Source organism: Nannobrachium achirus (genome assembly GCF_963921795.1).
Source record: "Nannobrachium achirus genome assembly, chromosome: 18".
Classification (NCBI taxonomy): Eukaryota; Metazoa; Chordata; class Actinopteri; order Myctophiformes; family Myctophidae; genus Nannobrachium; species Nannobrachium achirus.
The window spans coordinates 26214228-26238348 of NC_137825.1; the positions used below are offsets into that span (position 1 = coordinate 26214228).

Consider the following 24121-nt stretch of genomic DNA (forward strand, 5'->3'; position numbering starts at 1 on the left):
TCTTTCTTTCTCTAAACCGCCAAAAGGAGTCTGCCGCAAAAGAATCTTCCACGGATATAAATCACAGTAAATAAATAGGGCAGCGCAAACAAATTAAAACATAAGAAATACAACCGACGTCACATCATGGTGGAATGTGTTGTAAAATGAGATTAAACAGTCAAGCATGCACACAAACACACGCACGCACACACTCATAGCATGGCACTTAAAGTTGAGTAGCCTATTTTATGTAGAAGTAGGATATAGGCCTACAAGTGTAAATCTGAAGGTTATTTGGTGAAGGTTATAATTTACAGTGGAAAAACACTAAACAGTCAGTCACTGGCCGGCATTGTTATTGTATATTGTATCTTCCTATGTATCTCTCTCCCATCTGCTACTCAATGCCAGTTAAAACCAAAGGGCACTTGCAGTGTTCTAGTAAAAACTTTGACCTCAGTAGCCTCTTCCTACCCTTCTGGATGGAAGTCAGATGTGGAGACGGGTAAATCCAAACTGCACGCACCTGCTGAACACATGCAGTCAGATGCAGACAGATTTCCAGGCCAATATGTCTGTAGTCAATATAAGAGCTTACTCACAATAACAAAACGTCTATCATTTCCTTACAAAATAGATTGGAAGCTGTACTAAAACAGCTTGAGAACAGAATGTTTTGCAGTGTCATCTGAACAGATCAGTAAATTGGATTAACATTTAGAGCTACAATCAATACAGTTTTATATCTCTACACTCGGGATTCAAACCTGGGTCTCCTGTAACATTTACTGTACTGCTTAGCCCAAGCGGTGCCTGACAGATTCCCTTCAGACATACTGTACTACTGTAACTTCTAGACTAGCTGACTTCTGAGTCTGTGTATTAATCAAAGTGAAGGGAGATGACCACCAACCACTGTTATTATTGTTATTGACATAACTATACCATTGGTTGAAATGTTTCATCCATTAAGACAAGTTGCATATTGTAGCTTTAATCATCAATTAGTAACCGACAAGAACTCAAATTGAAAAGACAGCATCCAATCAAATTTATTTACCTTGTCAGTGATATATGTACAACCGTAAAAGAAAAACTCCAGAATATTTATGAGACATTGAAAATAAAAACCAAAAGAGCAAATCTTAACAGATGAGTGAAACAAATACTGATGCACAGCTCCAGATATAACAATATCAGACCCATAAAAATATTGTATCCAAACAGAAATTTTAAATGAACAAGTTTGACATACATTTTTTTACATGACAGGAGGTTAGGGACCATCTAATCTTCCAAATCACTTGGGCCATTCATGCCAACTGGAGAAACAGTATTGAGCTGAAATAATCTGAATAGGAGATTAGGCCAATGCATAGCTTCAATAGAGGCCAATCGTAGAGCTGGTTAACAACAGATGACCAGTATTGGGATTCCCACTTCTATAAATTATCACAGCTCACAGTTTCTATTTATAACATATCTGCATGTATCACTTTGCCTAATGTACAAATGATTGACATCCATCAAATATTGAAATGTTTCCACGCGGGTAACTTCACTATTCGTTTAGAATCAGTCTTTAGACACAATGTTACAGATAGAATCCCAAGGATCAAAGGCAATGGTTCTGGAGAGTGGGTCTTTGTGTAGCAGAGGGCCTTTGAAGGCTATGCATTAACAAAAATAGCACAATGAGTGTATAAAAAATGCACAATGAGTGCCCTTCAGTTCAGTTCTCCTCTCTCTCTTGCAATGTTTACATTTAGAAGTAACATTGAAACGTGTACACTGTTCAAACTCTCAGCCATCCATCCATCCACTCACTCACTCAATACACACACACATTCTCTCACACCCCTCATGTTCATTGTTTTGCTTTCTTTAGGATGGTGCCTACAGCAGAGATAACGGTTGTCTTGGTGCCGCTGGCGGTGGTGGTCACAGAGACGACCCCTGGCAGGGTCGCGGTGGTGGTGAGGAGAGTGGGCTGGGCCAGGGTCACGGGGACGGCAGAGTCCCACTTGCTTTTCCTCTTCTGGGCCTCTGCTGAAGGGAGGGGGTGCAGAAGACACAGGAATGAGTGGCCAGGCGATTAAATACCTAAAAATGTCTTCTAAATCCTAATGGTTTTCTGAAAAATGCATGTTTCTTTATCTGTGGTGCTCAACCTTTTCATGTCAAGGAATTATATGTATTTGACCACGGACCCCCATCTGAAAATATTTTGTTCCAGCGACTAAGAGAAAGAAAGATTTGCGTTACAAATGTTTGCTTAAGATTTGCACAAATGTTCAAGATTTTTCAAATTTGCAGATCTACAAGCTCGCAGCATGGCACTCGGTGGCTTGAATTTAATTCATTTTAAAACATGGACATATTTGAAATTAGACAAATGTATTTGCACAATTGTACAAGCGCCAATGACTTCTTAACTGTACAATGTTTAGGCAATATAGACAAAAACTATTCAGGCAACTGCGGTAAGGTTTTAATGACTTTCAGGAAAATGTACACATTAATGGGGAAATGTTTATATACAATATTTGGCCGAATAGACAGACGAATCACTGTGAATAGACCATGACATGTATTGATCCTGTGAGCTGTGTTTCAGTAGAATATTTACCTGTGGCTGTGGTGCTGGTGGTGCTGGTGGTGGAGGCTGCTGTGATAGAGGGGTTGGTGCCCTTCTTGGTACCGGTCACAAACTCAATCTGTGGGTGAGGACGAGGAGACAAAGAACATTGTAAAACACTGATTTAAAATGTTTTATTTTTTAGTCTTAAGTTTTAATAATGATTATATTTATTAGTATATGAACAAAGGAGATGTGTCTAGGCTACATGTTCATTCAAGTTAAAGTGCTGAAGCATTAGCAGGCTCATGCATGGCAGTGAGTAAGACGATGATGGAAGCATGCGTCCCACTGTTTTGTTACCATGTTCCTAGAGACACACCCTGCACCTTTAACTGGCAACCGACATTGGCACCTTCAGAGCGATTTGTGGCGGTCACAACACGTTGCACTGTGATTTATTGTGAGCTTGCAGATCTGCCACTTTTTGGGACGCAACCCCGGGGTGCAACTAACTAAATAATCACACATTATTCCCGTCAGGGCGGATTATTCTGAAGAATCATTCTGAACCTTGTCAGTATAATGTGTACATGCGTCCAGTGTAAGTACGACAAGCATGGCTCACTAATAAAACACAACATGGCTGGGCTTGAAGAGCAGGGATGAAAGGATATCTTGGCAACATTACTTTCAGTAAGCACCGGTATGTGTGTGCTATATACACCAAGTAGAAAGCTAAAGGCAGCTGGAGACATGCCCGAAACAGACAGACAGAGAACAGTAGAGAAATGTGATGATTTTGTGAGGAATTAGAAGAATACTGGACATTTTATGAAGTCATACTGTACCTTGGTCCTCTCTTTCTTGGCTTTCTCCAGTTTGTCCATCTCCACTTTCTGTGCCTTAGCTAAAGGGCAGAGAGAGATAAATTATGTTACACAGTTACACAATACACACACAGCCTTGCCGAGTAATATACCCTGAACTCAGCTTACCTAAAGCTTCATAGTAAGAGTCTTCTGACCATCCGTGAGGATCAAACATATCTTTTGGGTAGTTGGTCCCTAGTTCGTCTATACCACAGAACTGAATGAGTTTCTCATAAATACTGAAAAGGCACAGAAAACAAAACAAGTCAGCAAGTGACATCAGCAAAAGAAATACTGTGCTTACAAACATCTGCTGTTAATTATGGTTTACAAGCAGAGAAAATGGATGAGCTTTGAACGCATGTCCATCAAAAATCTAAAAAATGCTGCATGTGATAGACTCATTATATCTGTTTAACAAAAAGCTTTGCGTTTGTGGGTCTGTTCTTCGGTTTAGTGACAAACCTAGGGTTTCGGAACTCTTTCTTCTTCTGGATGTGGTTATTTGTGTCAAAATCTCCTTGTTGCTTCCTCTCATAGAGCTTACAGATCTTCTCCTGTAACAAAACACACATATGTTCTTATCAAAATATTGTGTCTCAAAAAGTACAGAGATAAATACCTGTGCTGTAGGCTGCCATCATCAATCATCTCAATTTCAGCATAACTCAGATGGAACTAATGCTATGGTAGCTGAATTTGGCAGACCCCCCAAAGTTTGTGTCTTCACATATAGTGCTGAATTATATATACTTCATTGTGAGCCATATTGCACACCTACAGTATTATAGTAGATCTACAAGCTCCCAATGTGTTATGTGCAACACCAGTGTGCAAATAAGCACAGTACAACAGGGCACTACTGTAACACTCCCCTTCCCACAATGCTATCTAGCTTCATGACACATGAAGCTAGATAGCATTTTTTAGATTTTAGAAAAGTTATTTTGCTGATTAGGTGCGTGTTCTACCTATGTTATTGTTCTTCTAGATTGATATTCCTATGCATTTGTTGATGTACTGACATATTATCTTGCTTATTATATTGATGCATTACCTGCTTATTGTAAGTCGCTTTGGATTAAAAGTGTCTGCTAAATGCCTAAATTGTAAAGTGTGTTCACGACCTACAAATGGGTCCCGACCCAGTGTTGGGGACCCAGTGATTTAGTCCATATACTGTAGATGTGTAGTAAGACAGGATGTGAATGGAGTCATTGTGTGTCCTCAGTGTTTCATACCCCTGAGAAATATTTGACAACGAGGCTCAAGAGAGCCACAAGGTGCTGGCCAGAGCTGCTACTGTTAACAGAAGCCAGGGAATCCACAATGATAAATTAGGATTTACAAGGAACAAGTCGGAGGACTGGAATGTTATGGCACCTCTTTCTGAAAATGAGACAGGTTACCAGGGGAACTTTGTTTTGAGGTTCTTCGCTAAGGAAGCAGGGGTAGAGGGAAAACTCATAACCACAGAGCCTGGGAACACCATGAACATGAAATGGTACAACATGGCCCCAGAATGGATGAACCACTTGAACCCCAACATCCCTATTATGGGGCAAACATACAGATCTACAAGCTCACAATGTCTTATAAAACACAGGGCTGAGAGTTTGTAGATCAACCATTTCCTACGTAGAGATTTGGTAGAGGGAGAAAAGACCCCTGGGAGACAGAGACACTGGTCAACAAAGCATATAGGATTTAACCGATTTGTTAAACCTTTACATTGTTTCCTGAAAACAGGACACAATTAAGACCCCATTCGCTGTGTCATCAAAAGTCCTTATCTCCTCTTCTATGGCGTAGTGGGCATGTCCAGAGGGTAGGGATATGCATGCAGGCTATTGACGTGAATCATTAGTCATTCATCTCATTGCCAGGGGAATGCTAGCCCAGAGGGGGTACTTGTAAACTGCTGAGTTGTTCACTCGGCAACTAATTCAGCCATCTGCCACTCCCTCTTGAGTCCTGACCTGTCGAGACACCTCAGAGAAGTGGATTCTGTTTCTGAAGGAGCTTGATGCACAGTTGCAAAACAAGTCTAGTAGCATACATACAATAGATCATAAACGGCATTAATGAAAGAAGACAGTTTAGACAGAGCAAGCTTGGTCTAATTTAAAATGGGTGTGTGTCATACAGACTTCAGCAATGATTTCTAGTCCCCGAGGGCATCTTTACACAAACGTTTGCTAACGGTTCCCTTCAGTGTTAATCACAAAGTTATGTTCATTGCAGGGAGATTAAAAAAATGAATACTGATCTCTCCCACTGTGTGAGACAACAGCAGGGACAAAACGTTCTGGATTCTTTAACACACACCAGACACAGAGAGTGTGGGCTGAGTCTGACACCGCTGCCTGCATGTCTGATACTGTGGGAACTACACGTCACATAAATAATAATACGAGAGACACACACAAATAAACTAACAATCATTGTCAAAAGAGGGCATGGATATTTAGTTATTGCAGTAATACATCGCTGTTTACCAACGGTATGGTGTATCTACATAAAAAAGTTGTTTTGAATTAAATAAATACAAATATTAATATAAAATAATATAATTAATCTCAGTAATGAACTAATGAACTCTGTATGCATTACACAACTGCCGTATTGCGGTTATTGCACCCAGTCTACTTGTCTGCAGGAATGTTGCTGAAGACCACAGCCCCGATCAGTCATTAAAACCAACCCTGAAGCCATTTACAAACATGCACACCATAACCTGGTCTACATGACTGGCAGATAAGATTGATATAGCCTTCACAGCAGTGATAGAAAGGTGTCAAATATATGACTATTTGCTTGAGATAGATGGCACAGAATTCAGTGTTTCTGTTATAACTGACTGACTCTGTACAGGTCTGTCTGACACCAGGCCAATGACAACACCAAGACAACAAAATCCCCAACATTAACACCAAATCCCATTGTTGTCCCAATAGAATCTTGGGCGTGGGAGCTATTTTTTAATACCCCCCCAAAATGCTGATGTATTAAAATAAATAATTAACCACTTAAAAAACCTTTATATTTCATTGACTGATATTTCATTAAAATAAATAATTAAGAAGGGAAATATTGACATTATGTTGGCAGAGGAAGGCTGATGTGATATTAATATTTAATATACCTGAAGATGGCTAGAGCAGCGTCCGGGGGCCTCTGGCGGGATCCTGATCTGATCAGGTGACATGTTCCTGACCTTCTCTGAGAAAAGAGCTAGGAAAAGGAGAGAAACATCCACATGTAAGCCTCTAGATTTTCACAGTGGTTCGCACCCAGCCCAGGTATATATATGCTGATGAATATTATATATTCTGGCCCGGACGGCTTGTGTAGCGGTCAGAGCACGCCTGACAGTGGATCGCGAGTTCGACTCCCGATCCCGACGACCTTTGCTGCGTGTCAATCCCCTTCTATCCCCCCCCCCCCCATGTCCTGTCAGTCTACTGTAATCTATCAATTAAGGCCAAAATATTTTTTGATATTCTTATATTAGACCAGCAGGTGTGGCCCGGACTGCTGGTGTAGTGGTACAGGCACCTAGGCTCAATGTAGCCTGACAGCGTGTCGTGGGTCTGAGTCCCGAACCAGATGGCCTTTGCAGCGTGTCACTCCAAAAAACAATGATAACACCACTCTCAAAAGTTATTTCGTATATACAAACATTATACAAAAGAATCTCTTAAATAAAAAAGGATCAAAATTAATGAGCCTATGAATCCAATAGGCTTCCCTTTTCAATAAGTAGTTATTCAACTCCATCCCTTAAATTACAGCCTTCATAAGAAAGGGGTTCTTTGATTGCTAACAAACCTTATCTCCCATCAATGGAAAACATGTAACATCAAGTTCAATTCAACTTTCAATCTGTCATCATTACTGCACATCAAAAGTATGATAATTTCTTCATCTCAAATTCTAAAAAAATAAATTCTATGACAAAAGAGGAAGAGATGGAACACGGAGATTATCATAAAGACAGAAGAATGGTTCAGCGTGTTCTAAATGTATGCACATATTTTGGTAAATTCCTCAGTCAGTTTGTTGTTCTAGTACTTTGGGGCTTCATCGTGTACCTTTGGGTTTGATACTTGTTAAACAGGGCGTGTGCAGGGAGTGACAGCTGTTGGGGCTTGTATGGAGATGGGAGGTTCCCGGCGTCTTCCCTTGTTTTCTCTCTCTCTCTCTCTCTCACACTCCCTTTCCTTGTTCTGCTTTCTCTGACTGCAAGCCAGGCATTCTTCAACAGTCTAGGATCTCAATCCACACTGTAATAGCTATAACTCTCGTCATTGTAGACCGTAAGGATCCATTTTGGTTCCCACTATATCAACCATTTAGCTGGGGACCCCCTGGAACCACCCTGGGGGTCCGCTCACCCCACAATGAGAACCAACCAGCAAGTCTAAATCACTCTCTAACCCAGGGATGTCAAAGTCAAATACACAGAGGGCCAAAAAACTAAATTTGCTACAAGTTGAGGGCCGGACTGGTTCAATGTCTATTTAAAACATATTGAAATGATCGCACATAGCCTATCGAACCTGGACCTAACACAGTGTATATTATTGCATGTATATATAGAACATGAATTAATCATGAAATGAATTTTCTTATGACTTCAAGTGAAAACATTTTTCAACAGGCACACAGACAAAAACATAACTTCCTTCAAAGAAAAAGCACATGTCCTGTACATTAAATGAATAAAGCAATATTTTCTTATGGCTCCGTCAGTAATTTCAAGGGAAAACATTTTTCAACAGGCAAACAGCAAAAAAGTTAATTTCCTTCAAAGACTAAATATGTTCCTTAATAGCAAGATAAATGCAGAAATGAAATTGCACGCAAACTCATAGCGGTACAGTGTCGCACATTGAAAATAGCCAATCTACAAGCTCACAATGTGTCTGTCACAGATCGAGGCGATGCGTTGTAAGCATGCAAAGTTTATTTATTTTGATGGGAAATTACTTTTTTCTCTTTGAACTGTACAGCATTGCTTGTGTTGCTTTGCTTCGACGTGACAATGCGGAGGACGGCACTTGTTACGGCCGCATACACAACACATGAACGCGTGTTTTACATCCTCCATTCTAAATCCAAATTTCCCAAAATAATGGAGGTTGACTCCTTTTTCACGACCAAATCATCATCAGATTATGCACCAGGGTTGTCTTCTTTTCATCCATCTCTCTTTCCTTTTCAATTTCTCCGTGCTGTGTGTTGTCAACTTGTCGTTGTGTCTGTGAGAGACTGACTGACAGTGTGCGACACGTAACAGCCTATTTCCTGCTTTCGCTCAAGGGGAAGTTTGTGATTGGTTGGCTTCGGCTGTCTGTCTAAGGAAAGCATGAAATGTGGTTTGTGGTTGGCTGGCCTTCGCTAAACATTTAGCATGTCGTGTTATGCTGGTGCGTGCAAAACACCGTTTTGCATGCGGCTGCGGCCTGCGGGCCGGTTCTAATAGTAATTAAATATCATCCCGGGGGCAATAGATAATTCATTTGCGGGTCGGATCTGGCCCGCGGGGCCTCGACTTTGACATATGCGCTCTAACCCAATCAGTCAGAGTGCCTCAGAGCTGTCAGTTATGTGCAGGCTACGTGCCGGGTCCATTATGTGCACGGACATGTGTCCCTGCGCACGAGAGATCCATCTCTGCTGACATCATGTGCAGAATCCCGACAAGTAATAACACGACTGGAGGTGGAAAGATAATTTGGGGAAAGTGCCGTCTTCAGGCCAACCATTGTCGGAAGTGTTCTTATCTTGCAGAACACTCAATACTGAGAGTTCAATGTGGCCAATGTTTGGCGGCAAGCCTGAATATTTGCTTATTCTGCTGCATATCTGCCGTCTACAGTGCCAGTGCAGGCGCTGACCTTCAAGTGTGTGAACCCTAGTAGCATCCCTATACTGGGGGAACATTCGCATAAAATAGCAGATCTATAAGCTCAATGTAACGCGATGCACACTGTGAGTATGTACTAGATTGGCTAATTCTAGCAAAGTATAGAGCAGTGGTTCCCAAACATTTCAGGTCGAGAACCAAAAGAGAGATTACACGTTTGCCCGGAGGCCGGGACCCAAACTAGTGAAAATAGCAGATCTACAAGCACACCCCGACCCACTGTTTGGGAAACAGTGGTGAAGAGTGTTTAAGTGGTTAACTGACTGAACTTTGAACTGAACCATGCTTGTATGTAGAGCAGTGGTTCGCAAAGTGGGCTACCTCTGGGTTCCATAATTATGGACCCTTACAGGTCTGTAACTCTAACAGTGTTCAATGGACCCGGCTTATAGGTCCATTTGGCTCCATTTGTATACCCTCATTGTTATGAGGGTCCTCGAAATTAAAAGGTTTGAGAACCACCCGCTGTTTATTTAGAACCACAAACCAACACATGTGCACAGGCACACTTCCCTGAACTCCCTTATCTCCAGACAGTTCTACTAAACCGTCTGGAGATGTGCCCCACCCCCAACCAACCAGATTGACAGAGTTACAAGACACCTCCCCACCCCAGGCAGGGTTCTTAAGGTGGGGCAGGGCGTTTGCCCGTGTTAGCTAGACCCCCAACACCAAGTACAAGCAAGGAGACACTCGCACATGCACACAGCTGCATACCTCCGTACTTATACTTGACACACAATCTAGTAAACTGCATGCAGTTGCAAACACACACACTCACACAAAGAACTTGTCCTCAGGCAGTGAAAAAACACCTGACTAGGCAAGTCTGATGAATCATATGCTGCTTGCAGGAGCTTAGTGTTTCATTAAACTCAGTCATACACATTTATACATGACGACTACCATAGGGACTTTGACTTACGGAAGCATACTAATCCCAATGAGACAGTTGGAGATTTAATTATGTGCTGCGTTGTCGAAGCAACCGCTAAGCAAACAAAGTCATTATGCTTTGTTATATTTATATGTAAACACTACGGGTGGGAAAGCAATATCAGCACAACTGCGGGTAAATATTGGGTGTGTAATAAATCTTCAAACTTTACCTGCCACTTTGTAAGTGGTTACTTTTTTTTTCTACTTAAAAGTCTAAACATCATATTCAGTGGTGAATAGGGCTGTCACAATTATTACATAATCGTCTAATCGCAATTATTTGACATAATCGCAATTATTTGACATAATCGCAATTATTTTGTGATAATCGTCATAATCGTTTACATTTTGAAAAATATTTATATATGTTCAAACATTTAAAAAATGTGTAAATAGCAGATCTACAAGCTCACAACAACGCGTCGCATTGGGATGCGTTGTGAGCTAATAGATCGGCTATTTCCACTATCAATGATCTTTTTCAAGTATAACGTTGTCAAATATGTCCTTAATTTCTTTGTATATTTAGGTTATGTGTCATATCTGCCATGTGCAATTTCAAAGCCTACAAGTCAAACAGAAATGTAATTGTCAACGACAAAAACACAATTAAATTGTTAATCGCAATTATTTGAGTGACAATTAATCGTCATGTAAAATGTCATAATCGTGACAGCTCTAGTGGTGAACATGGAGCAAGGGATCAAAATAAGACAGAAACTGGTGATAACACAGCTTCAAAATTGCCATCTCCCCCCCGCCTCAAAACCAGCCAGAAGTCGTAATCTGTGCCCCCGGGGGTTTTCAGTCAACCAAGCCACAGACACACACAATGTCCGTCCCTTTAGAGTAGAGACAAAGAGGTGTCTTCAGCCTGCTGGCATGAGCCCTTTGCCAGACACACTGTGACATTTAACGAACAGACAGACAGAGGAGCCAGGCCTCGCTGAAAGAATGTCAAGTGTCCAATCACGGGCTGTGAGTCACAAAATCATATTGGACAACGACAGTGTTGAATCTGCTGGTTATTATGGAACGGATGGTCTTGTCCATCCCTCTCCCCAATCTTTATATATCTTTTCTTCCATTGAGTGGGTTGAAAAGTAGTAAAAAGTAGAAGCGGAAGTGGAAGTGGAATTGACGATTACATCATTGTTGTCAGATTCCTCTGATTCAAAAATAGCCAATATACAAGCTCACAACCCATCGTGGCAGCTATTTGTGCTAGTCAACGATGTGTACAATAAAATCTAATGAAAATATATTACAATTACTCTGAGACATGAGGTGACTAAGTGAGGCACCTCAGGTCAAATGTGTTATTATAACACAAAAAGGGACAGCATTGAAAAATGCTTTGAATCAAGCCATCCAGGATCCCGGTGAATCATGAACATAAAACCTTTGATTCTGAGAAGAAAAAAATATATATATATTTAATTATATGATAAACCACATTAATAAATACCCTTAGTTTAGTGGTTTTCAATTATTATTTTCAGAATCAAAGATTCTTTGGTCATGATTCACCAGGATCCTGGATGGCTTGATACTAGCCTTAAAATATTTTTTGTCAAAGTCTATGGGAAACGAGAAGAAAAAAGAATCGTGGCACCAGTAAACCCCGCCCCCACTGCTATGCCCTATTGGAAAAGTCAGCGATAACAGAATGCAGCAAAGAGTCAAGCAGAGACTCGAGAACTTCATTCCAATGCAGCTTTGGAAAGACAATAACGCCAATTCATCTAATGCCACACATAGAGTACAGTTGATGTGCTTTCACTGTGGAATTGTGACAGATCCCCAATCGCCCCTCCGTACCTCAGTTCTCTCGCCCCTCCAAATAGCATTCACTTTTTTCCTTCACCTTTTGACGGGTAAATTGTGCAGATGATGACAGTGTTGTATGACAGAACTTTGGGAATGTCTGGACTTGGTTGTAGGTTTTCACGTGTTTAAACACCCACAGGGAAAAGTTATAACCTCAATGCATATAAAATGCCACTCCCCATCTCACTACTCATATCCTGTCTGATATGACTCTTACCTTGTTGTTCCTACTGTGTGTGTGTGTGTGTGTGTGTGTGTGCGTGTGCGTGTGCGTGTGCGTGTGTGTGTGTGTGTTAGTGTGTACGTGTGTGCGTGTGTGCACACACGCACACAGTTGACACAGGGTTGATCATGACTCAAAGCCAATACATGTTTTTACCTTCAACAACCTGTCCGTGAATCCGTCAGTGGACAAACAAAGAGGCTATTATAACTCAATAGTGTGTTCCGAGTTACTGATTAATGGGGCACCAACACCCAATTGCCACAGAGTTTTGATTTGGCATTTGTCATGGCATTAGAACATTTCAGAATCTCTTGGATTCTAGTGTACTTATTTATTACGCAGGTGTGTGTGCATCCGGAACAGAGATGTCTGATTCAGCATGTGCTGGCATTGCGTGTGTGTGTGTGTGTGTGTGTGTGTGTGTGTGTGTGTGTGTGTGTGTGTGTGTGTGTGTGTGTGTGTGTGTGTGTGTGTGTGTTATGCTTGAGTGAGCATACACTCACCAACTAGCTCATTCGGATCTCTCCTTTCTGCCTCGGTGACCTCCTGTAAAAGACGAGAAGAAAAAGAAAGGGAGAACAGAGAGAAACAAAGAGAGAGGGGAGGGGGGATACATAATAAGTCTCCTGCTACTATCTCTGCTGTATTTTGGACTGGAGACACTCCAGCACAAGGACAGTCCTGGAAGGAGGAGGTGCATTTTTTTAAAGACAGAAATGTCGCTGGTTAGAGAGCAATTACACAACTAACTTTCTTAGCTGGGTTGCTGTAAAAAGACAACAACATTGGCATCGTTTTGAATTATTAAAGGAGTAGTTCACCCCCAAAATGACTTTTTTTCTATTGATTAGTCATGCCATGGAGAGTAGAGTTCAATAATATTTTTTGGTTTTTGTCGCATTCCTAAGACAAAAATGTTATAACAATAAATGTACCCCCATTGATTCCGGATGGTGACCCGTTTCGAAACGGGTCACCATCCGGAATCAATGGGGGTAAATTTACTCAAATCAAATTTTTGTCTTAGGAATGCGACAAAAACCAAAAAATATTATTGAACTCTACTCTCCATGGCGTGACTAATCAATAGAAAAAAAGTCATTTTGGGGGTGAACTACTCCTTTAAGAGAGCAAGCCGAGCCGTGCGAGAAAAGATGAACAGCTGAAAACAAACCTTTGATACGAATGAGCCTCGCAACCATAAAACAGAAGCGCAAATGCAGCAGAATGCCACAGAGTGGAAGTTGACGGGGAGAGCATTTATTTGTTATAAGAGACACAGAGAATGGGATTGAAAATGGGACAGTAAAGAAGACGTCCTCGCTAGTGATGGGACGATATGAAAATGTAATATCACGATTATTGCGACAAAAGAAATCACCATTTACGATATTATCGCGATAATCAAAATCCATTATCCTGGGGCGGAACATTTGCCAAAAAATAGTGGATTTACGCTCACAGCGCGTTGTGAGCTTGTAGATCGGCTATTTTTTGCCAAAGTCATTTGAGAGAGACTGAAAAAAAAAAGACTCTATCAAGTATGTATATTATAAGTACCTTTTTACCATAGAGGGTTTAAGTGGTACTGGATATGCAGCTCGGCAAATAAAAGGTGAACTGATCTCAGTGCATGACGGAGGACGATCACGATAAATGATAATCTCCATGATACGATTATCGTGAGTGTTTATCACGATAAACGATAATATCGCTTATCGTCCCATCCCTAGTCCTCGCCTGGGTTAAGTCTGTCTTAAGTGAAAGGCCACTCAAATATAGCCCCCCCTGCTTCGCCAGCACTGTGAACACAACACACACTCATCAAGAGGAACAGTGGTCCTATTCACTGGCATGGCATCAGACACACATACAGTCACCTAGCAACTGCATGGGCACATCAAAGAATGTTTCTTCAAGCTGGGCGATCCATGTCAGAAGGATGGGAAGAGGGTGGGAGGCACAAGGACATGCAAATCTGGAAGCAGGAATGGAACCAGAGAGCCTAACAAGAAAACTATAAAGGCAGCCTCTGCCTGAAACAGAACTAATGAATAGATCACCAAATTAATTAACCACCTCAGTCCTATTACTTCCGTCATACCATGAAGACTAGAGAAAATAGCTGATCTACAAGCTCACAATGCTTTGGATAGCTTAGAACATATGACACGGAGGGGGGGGGGGGGGAAGAGCCCAGCAGATGTAATGGGATATTTGTGCAAAGCAAGTGCTGCCAAAAACCAAATAAATGACGAATGCTCAATGCTCAGTGGCATTCAGATTCAGATCAGGTGCCCACAATAAATCTATATCTATATATCTATTATTCACTAAAACAATAGTTGCAGGATTCCATAAATTCTAATCCTCCATTTAATTCCACCAAAGACCTGACTGGTTAAAAAAGTATAAAATAATTCAGTCTATCATATCAATATGACTAAGAATTCAACCACTGGATTACGTATCAAGAGTACTTTCACATAAAGTAATGATTAGGGGTGCAACAATCACACAAATAACAGATCTAAAAGCGTAAAGATCGACACGTTGTTGTACCATTGTCTGACAAAGTATAACATAGGGCTTAGGTTAAGAAGACTAATCAATTTACTTGATTAAAAAATATAGAGAGAATTGTTACACATTGATTTGTCAATGTAAAATTATATTTTAATTCATTCATTTAATTACCCAAGTACAACAATGTGCTTCTCGATTACTAAAAAAAAGTCATCAATAAAAGAATCGCTAAGACGATGATCAATAATTGCAGCCCTAGTAATGATCATTAATCATGAAGCACATCACATGTCGCAGAGATTGGTTCAACCTCTGCAGAAAACTACAGATCTACTTGAATTCGGTTTGGAGTCCTGACACCTACATAAATATATACCGTAGCCATCTGTGCATGGGATAGACGAGACATTCAGAGTCGAGTTCTGCCAAATAGCTGAACTGAGCAGACGCAAGTAACAACATTCCTCCTTCTATCTGTTCACTAATTAATGATTTCTGGAACAAACTGGAGTCTATACAGTCAACACAAGCCAAAATGTCATGTCCTTACACTGCTGCAGTTATAACCTAATGCCAGCCAAGCTTTTAGGGCTGCGTAGCTACATTCTAAAAGAACATCCAGTCTCACCGGACGATGCAGATGGTTGTTTGCATCGATGTAATGTGACTGAAAAATATGTAATTTCAGTCACACAGCCTATTACTGAAATGTCAGTACAGCATCACAATCTAACAATTATCAAATGTATAGAACATTTTGGAAATATGAATCATGCTACACTTCAGGCCAATATCCAGTTCTACTGGCTATAGTGCTGCAGCTATCATAGGGCTTATTGAACAAATACACCGATTCTAGAATGAGACAAGCTAAACAAGGAGTAACATATCTCACTCAAAGATCTATGACTCTGCAAACAATATTTTCTATCCGTAATAGACCACACATCCTCACAACTGTATTGTTTCTTTGTTTTTAGAAGTGACCCACCCTCACCTTAGTGACCTATGCCAATCAGTAAAGCAGGAAGGTGGCATGATCTCCATGTAACAGCCTTCCAACAGAAACACTCAAACTCACACACTAATGGTGGGATTATTATTGCTTGACAATTCCCAACTGTGTGTTTTGAGGTACAATGCCATGTTAAGTAAAACACCAGAGGAGCAAATATAAGACACAAGACCTACTCAGATTTACGAAAGCATTAGCTTAGCAAAGGCAAGAATAACACAGTATCTTAAAGATAATACCACAACAAGCAGCAACTGAGCTGCTGCTGTAGTTGCAGTGCCAGCAACCAAACATCCTTAATGGCAGTTTGCAGATTCAAAAGACCACAGCGCCCTCTAGTGAACCAACATGCTTTCCTCACTCTTCTGCAATTTGGTTAGTCACAGAACAGAGAACATTTAAGTGACGAATGAATCCTACACAAACAATGTGGCTAATTCCTTTTCCAAGTCAAAACCGTCCCACAGCAGTGTGGGGGGTTTCAAATACCTTCACATCATCCGCGGCTCTCCCCTCGTCAGATTCCTCCATGTCCTATAAAAACAAAAATGCAGAGAGATTAACACTGTAGCCACTAAAAACGAGATGAGATCAGGAGGGGGGGACCACACAGCATTACAGGCCAGGCCCTAATGCTGTATATTACCAGACCAGACCGAACACCATAACATGATCCAGATGCATAGGTGCATAACATGATCCAGACGCATAGGTGCAAGACTCTCTCACGTACTACGACATGCAGCGCTCAAAATTAAGGATGTACAGTTATCCCGGGGACAATAAAAACATAGCACCTAGCTGTCACAGAAAGATAGTGTCTGGGGTAGTAGCCAAACGTTAACGTATCATTACAAATTAATCATTACATGTATGCACCAGGGAAATATCATTTTAACTTTTTAAGGTATTAAAATTTGAAAAAGATGTTGGGCGACACGGACAAGCTCGACGCTACGTCACATGAGCGGTTAGATACACAACATCAATCATAGGGAGACCTACACACAGGTATGAAAATCCCACTGTCATCAAAATGCTTGCATGAAAACGGTGTGTACTGTACACACGCAAAGAAAGAAATATGCAGCGCAGACATTCTTTTCATCAGATATAGCCTATAAATTTGCAGAACGTTTGCCTGATTCTGTTTTATAGCTCTCAATCATTGTGGAAATGGCCAGTCTGCACAAGCTCGATTTCCACTGCCCGGTTTGCCATGAATGGACATACAGTAGATACCCCTAAACAATAAACATCAGCAATAGATGGATACTATGAGATATGTTCAAAGTGTGAGAAACAGGTTTGCATTTGAATTGCAGTTTGCAGTCATGCAGTTAGTTTGCCTTTCTATTGCAGTTTGCTGTCATGCAGTTATTTATAAAAACAGAAATAAAGACTAAACAGTCAACTAAGGGTGCAACAGTTAATGAAACTAATCAATTTAATTGATAATAAATCAATTAAAATAAAAGTGAACTAGAATTCAGGACAGTTGCAGGACCCAAAAAGTTGGAAAGGAATCTTTTTATAATTTTTTTGAGCACTGATGGCAAGGCTAGTGGTCTTGGAAGTACATACATACAGTAAAAAATAAACCATTGCTACATGAACCCCAGGGCTCCTATTCGGTGCATGTCATAGCAGGCGTACATTTGGAAAAAATAGCAGATCTATGAGCCTAAACCTAAACCTAACCACCTTCGGACTATCGACATTTTGCCAGATTGGCTAATTTCGGCTAAGAGATTTGTTGTAGAGGAAAAACAGGTGGGGACCGACCAAGTATGGAGGAACCCCGTCAACGATATAAAACAGTTGTGCTCTTCAACAACCACAGTGAGTATGTCATTCATAGTTACAAACTAATTGAAAAAGCATGGGTGAACTAGAACTCCTTCCTCTCAGAGGACATCAAAAGACCCTTTCCCACATGGAATCCATAACATTGTTTAAAAAAAAGAATGCTGTCAAAGGCGTTCATAAAATGCCCTCTTTTAGTTTCTTATGTGTCTTTATCCCATCTCCACATAGATGAAAGTGAGGTCTAGTACATAATGATCATGTGAGACGACGTGTTCAAAGCACACAAGACTAGGCAGCATTTTAAAATATGTATTTGGGATGAACATAAATCCTCCACTGCACTCGTACTATCACAGCAACAACTAACTGGACTCCCCTCTGATCAGCAACCTCACCACCACAGACACACTGCTCGCTCTCCGGCAACTCCCTACACACAACACTGAGCTACACCAAAGTAATTAATTCCATTGTAGCAATATATGGATAAATATGGATGTATTAAAAAAGTAAAATCAGTGAATCTCTCAGTTACACCAACATTGGTCTGGTTAGGTACTTTATTGATGAAGATTGTAAAGATGGCCATGTATATTTAGAGGTGTAGTCATTAAGAAAATGCTAAACTTATTTAGGCTATTGTTGACGGTTCCTTGTATTAATGTTATTAGTTATATTTCACCTGCATTTCACCCTTAGGCTACTTGGTAATGAGTTGTGCATTTCACCTTGGTTTCTAGTAATTGGGGAGCAGTGTGATGATGGCCATCAGACTAAGTGCATCGCTTCCACGTGCGTCACACATACGGACGTTGGTAGGCCAATCTGAGGCAGGTGGGTGCAGATCTTTGTGTACGCAGCCTGTAAGAACAGCTGAGCTGCGCAGCCGTGCAACATCAGGAAATGAATGGATTGATTGAAGTCACGGAAAAGACGTGCTGTGATTGGCCAGTAGTCACTTGACTGGCAGCAATCCCTTTGTTTTACCAGGAAGTCCGGACTACACTTTTTGCATGTTGCTCCAATGAACTGCAGAGGCTAATGAGGCATCTGGCTCTTTATATCTGTGATTACGATGCTTCCGGAATCCTGAAGCACGCTTCCGTGTGCGTCACAGAAGGAGATGTTCGGTAGGCCAATCAGACTCCCTCTTTTTCCCAGAGGCACTTGCTCTGTCAATGTAAACGTTTCCTCAAGCCAATAAAGAAAGCTCCTTTGAATTGAATTTGAGTCCTGGAAAAACCAGGCTTCCACCCTCCCTTTTTTATTTTACAGGACGTACCAATGAAATGCAGCAGCGAATGAGGTTATCTACTAGGTTTTACTATGTAAAATACCCTGTCTCCCCAGTCCTCTTGTTCATTTGACTTTTGCACCTCGCCCACTATGCACCTCATTTAGCATTTATGTTAACACATGTGACACACTCACCCACACTACACAATCTACTCACACATACAAGCATTTATAGCGATTTCCACGCCTCATCTGTTTATTCCTGATTACATCATTACTTTGGATTATTTATTTAATAAATACTAATTTTGTGTAAACAGCATCTCCCCTGTTGGTTTACCTTTGATTCTAGAAACTCTTTAACTGCCAAATGTAGTCTAAGCTAAAACATGTGTGCTCTGCCCTTGCCAGAAAATCTGAATGTTGAGTGTTTTTGAAAAATCAAAGACTATTATCCATCCGGGTGGCGTTAAAAGACGCACGCGAGTCTTCTAGCGTTGGGGGGAAAAAACTAGCCAGCCGCAATAATCCAGTGCAGAGATATAGCCAGTTGACTGTGGTTGTTTTCGCCCCCCAAAATCAGAACAAAGCAGAGAAAATAGATTTTTCTCTTTTTTTTGTAAAGGTAAGTAAACCATCTGAGTTTCATTTAGATCACATGACTTCTGGGAAGTTCTGGCTGCAATCTACTTCGGTGCCGCTGGGATCATTCACAGACTGCGGACAAGCGCCCTCTATTCTTCCATGCCCAAATAAGGATTTGATGCCTGTGTGTGTGTGTGTGTGTGTGTGTGTGTGTGTGTGTGTGTGTGTGTGTGTGTGTGTGTGTGTGTGTGTGTGTGTGTGTGTGTGTGTGTGTGTGTGCGCGCGCGTGTGTGTGTATATACATCTGTAAATCTCTTATGTGAACATTTACAGTTACGTTCTTATGAAGCAGTTAAAACGTCATATCTGACACTTTCATTCGAAAGTGGGAAGACACTCAAGACAGATTGAAATAAAATGGTGATAAACACTCGCTCCTTTCCCCACATAATGCCAACATGGAACATTGCCAGTGGATCTATGACTTTACATGCCAGTGGGAAAGGATTCTGTAAAAATGTGCATTATCACAATTTCATATTGACATAATGTCAAACTACAACTAATTGCAGTAACTTTTGTCCTGGCTTTTGCACCCAACACATCTGTGGTGAAAGCTCAACATATAATACCAGATGAGTCATCTTGTTCTCAGCAAGTATCATGACTCACAAAACAAGGGAACAAGAAATGTCAAACACTAACCGAGTTGCGGGAACTGTCTCTGCTGTCTTCATCTCCAGATCGCCTATCGTCAGGATCTTCCAGCCGGGTCCCGTCTTCATCACCATAACATGACGATACTAGGCCTCCTCCACGGTCCTCTGGGGAACAGAACCAGCAGATGAATGAGTTACAACAATGTAATATTGTGTAACTCAGAGGTCTTCAACAGGGGGTCCTCAGAGTTACTACAGGAGGTCCTCCAAATCTTTGAGTGATAGAAGGTTTTTTTCTCCTTTTTTATATTAACCACTTGAACCCTAGTGTCCATGGGAACTTTAGCGCGAGGCATTGTGAGCTTGTAGATCAGCTATTTTCGGCAAAGAGCTTTGGTGTAGAGGTGAAAAAGAGCAGACTAAGTACAGAGTGAAAGGTCAAGTTTATTAAGTATTGACAAGTGGTTAAATATCTGAAAACACAAATTGACATGAATCCAAAATAAACTGATGATTGTGCTGTCAAACAATGAAACTATATGGAATCTATGAAAAGGTTGTGGGGTCCCTGCTTCATCTCTCTCTCAACTAAGGGGTCCTTGGACTGAAAACGAAGACCCCTGCTGTATGAGATGCTTGCTTCATCCTACAGCCATGACAATGACATTGCTGGTGCACTGGATTAATCTCCCAGGTGTTTTTGGATTTTTTTTTTTTTTATATTTAAGTAAGGCTAAAGTCAGTTTTTCTATATGCACAGCATTGCACACACATATTTTATTCAAGGTGAATAGATGCATTTGGGATATTATTATTAGAGATGGTCACAGGAAGAACAACTCGCGCAATTACAGACAACGCTGAAAGCATCAGTGTTATTTACAGTGGTGGAAAGTAACTAAGTACTTTTACTTAAGTAATGTACTTACTACTTTGTATAATTTTGAGGAATTTGTACTTTGCTTTAGTTTTTCCCAATTTCCAATACTTCTACTTCTATGGACTTCCAACATATAAAAGACCGTAAAAGGTCTTATTTGGGATGTTCCTTTTGGGCAGGGTGTTTGACTGTACTGTAAGCCCTATTTTATACCATGGCTATGTGAAAAAAGCTGATCTACAGTACAAGTACAACCTTAACCCTAACCTCAGTAAAAACTAACGCTGGTGAATGCTAACCTGCCGACGCTGGTGAATGCTAACCTGGTGAATTTTAACCAGGTCGGACCAACGGGAGTTCGAACCACATCGGGCAATTCGTTAAAGGGTAGCCAGATAAGTCGACCTCTTTCAAAGTCGACCCAGACTCTTTTCCCAACGGGTCTGTGGCTAATTTTGACTAAAATCAAATCTGTGCTTCTGGGGGTCCCTGGAACAAAAAGGTTAGCAATAGGGGTCCATCCGTGGAACAAACTATTTTGAGATGGGGGTCCACGGCCAAAAATACATTTTGGGGGTCCTTAACCACTGATAGGCACATTCTACAAATGTCTTCTAAATCATAACAATTTTCTGAAAAAAAAACTTATGTGGCCATCAGTGTTTCTCAAACTTTGTCCTGTGAAGGACCCCCAGAATGATATGTATTTGGCTACGGACCCCCATCACAAAATATTTTGTTCCAGGGACCCCCAGAAGCAAATATTTGATTTTTGTCTATTCTGCATCTGCTAAAGGCCTCAGCCCCTACAAACATTAAGCTCACAACGCGTCGCGATGTGTACAGTACTTTTGGGACTCGTCTTTAAGTAAATTTTGATGCCAACGCGATCATACTTTTACTCAAGTACATCATGAAATCTGGACTTGTACTTGTAACCGTGTAACTGAGAGTAATGAAACAAATAATACATGAACGTGTTTGTTGTGACTTGTGGGTGGTAGCAACCATAGAGTAGCAACATGCTAGCAGTAGCTGACACGATTAGGTCATGAAAATAAGGAGTGCGTCCCCCTGACTCCAGTTTAATCGTATTGGATCATTGTAAGTAACATTATGTACCTGGATCGTCTGTTTCGGGTTCTGAGTCGACCTCAGAATCGTCCCCATAAGCCGCTAAAGATGAGAGAAGAGCACTCCTTTTACCACTCGCCATTTCTGTTCTTGCGTCGCATAAACGAAACGCAACCGACGTCGCGCAGTGATGGCGTTGGTGTATAATTAAACTATCGACGCATGCGCTGATTTCTTAATGGGAAATGTAGTCCAGAGAAGATGTCAAAGAGATTTTTTTGTAAGTTTTTTCCTCTTTCTTTCATTGGTACAATGTTGGCTATAATAAAATAAAAGTATAGTGGGGCCTAAATGGTTATAACGTCTTTATTTTTAGGTTCGTTTATTTTCTGTTTATTTATTATTTATATTTATAGTACAACATCACCCCAAGGGGTCTCTGCATGTGCACTTCACAACAAATGACAATAAAGCTAGGCTACTGTTTATTAAATTTAATCTAAAAAACTGTATCGTCTAGATACCAGTGTTTCTTTCTCAAACGTTCAAATTTCAAGGTCTCCCCTGACAGGGTACACATGGGACCAAATGAACCCTAACAGGTTTATTTGGAGTTACAGACTAAAAGGAAACCACAGAGTCCCTGGACTCCACTTTGAGAACCACTGATCTAGACTAGAGAATTGGCAGTAACAGTTACAATGTATATATTGTATCCATAACTCACAGCTTGGACAGTCAATCAATAGGTTTATGTATTTTGTTTGTGTTGTATATTGGTGTATTAACATTGTAGGTACATTTTGTGAGCCCTTGCAGGCTGGGCATCTTAATTGTGGTGCACCCGGGCCGTGCAGGACAATATAATAATAATCTATCTATCTACCTATAACATATGTTACTTTGAGGTTTGACAGCATATCATGCACCCGAGGTAAATTTGTAAATGTGTAGGTTTACAGGAGGAGTCATTGATGTTTGTTTCAGCTTTAAAACAGTTCTGATAAGAGATATTGATCATTTGAGAATGCTGTGTCAGTTTCAGTTTGGAGTTTTTGTTTTAATTAAGTGTCAACACAGTATTAGTTAGCAATTGATTTATTACAGATCTTGCTAATCTTTGACTTTACCAAGGTTTTGAGAAATATATTTTACATATTGCAAGTCTAAATCCCACCAAATAAAGATGGAAAGCTGCTGGCTTGAAGGCAAACGGTAATCTTTTGAAAGTAGATAGCCTAATTCAAAATAGGCATTCTATCTTCTCACAAGACTACAGCATACTAAAAGACTGACCCATAGATACATAGGTGCTGCCAAATTCATGATTCAGTCATCATTTACTTTGCATTCACATGTCTAAATCACACTGTTCTTCGTCTGTTTTATCTTCTTCTTCTCTCTTGGGGCACAGCAACATCCGTATAGCAGAGCAAAGATGCCCAGAGAAAGAGTTCCCAGCACAAATATTCCCATGACCACCATGCCACCCAATGCCCATGGCTCATGCTGCAGCCGAAGCAGGATCCACTGTGTCCATTGTTCAGGTGGGTCCGCAGTGTCTGGGCGATGTGGAACACTGTGGAGATTGACAGATTGACACACGATCATACAGGTTTCAAAGGACTACCGACTACTGTTAAACTAGTAACCACCAATGTACAATGAACAAGCTCATTCTATTTGTCATCATTTACAAACGCAATAATCAACATCATCATCTCCTTCAACTTTTCACAAATTATGATTTAACACAACACACAGTTGAAAGAGGTAGACGAGATGCAGAAAGGATTCGTTATCTAGTGATGATACATCTAGTTTGGCAAAAACCCATTTAGGCCTAAGTCCGATTTGAAAATTACTAACTGTTTTACTGGAAAATGTATTACTCAGCCTCTGTAGCAGCTAGGATAGCTTTTTTTTAAAGAAATGACTGTACTGCATATACTGTACATGTACAGTAATACACAAAATG

The 24121-nt window shown here is 40.7% G+C and overlaps 1 protein-coding gene across 4 annotated transcripts; it reads right to left on the reverse strand.

Annotated features, from left to right (window-relative positions):
- Positions 1-1009: 1009 nt before the first annotated feature.
- sap30bp (SAP30 binding protein) lies at positions 1010-22302 on the reverse strand. 4 transcript variants are annotated; one of them, XM_080747746.1, is made up of 11 exons: positions 22192-22302; positions 20236-20354; positions 16390-16434; positions 12863-12905; positions 6578-6666; positions 3898-3989; positions 3559-3671; positions 3412-3470; positions 2612-2699; positions 2154-2221; positions 1899-2031 (listed from the first exon to the last, which is right to left on the reverse strand). In XM_080747746.1, exons 1-10 carry the CDS (start codon positions 22283-22285, stop codon positions 2163-2165), a joined length of 801 nt encoding a protein of 266 aa, XP_080603872.1. In that variant the 5' UTR covers positions 22286-22302; the 3' UTR covers positions 1899-2031; positions 2154-2162. The 4 variants fall into 4 exon arrangements, with proteins under 4 accessions (XP_080603870.1, XP_080603869.1, XP_080603871.1 ...); XM_080747744.1 differs by lacking the exon at positions 2154-2221 and having other exon boundaries at positions 1010-2028; XM_080747743.1 differs by lacking the exon at positions 2154-2221 and having other exon boundaries at positions 1010-2031.
- Positions 22303-24121: the final 1819 nt, after the last annotated feature.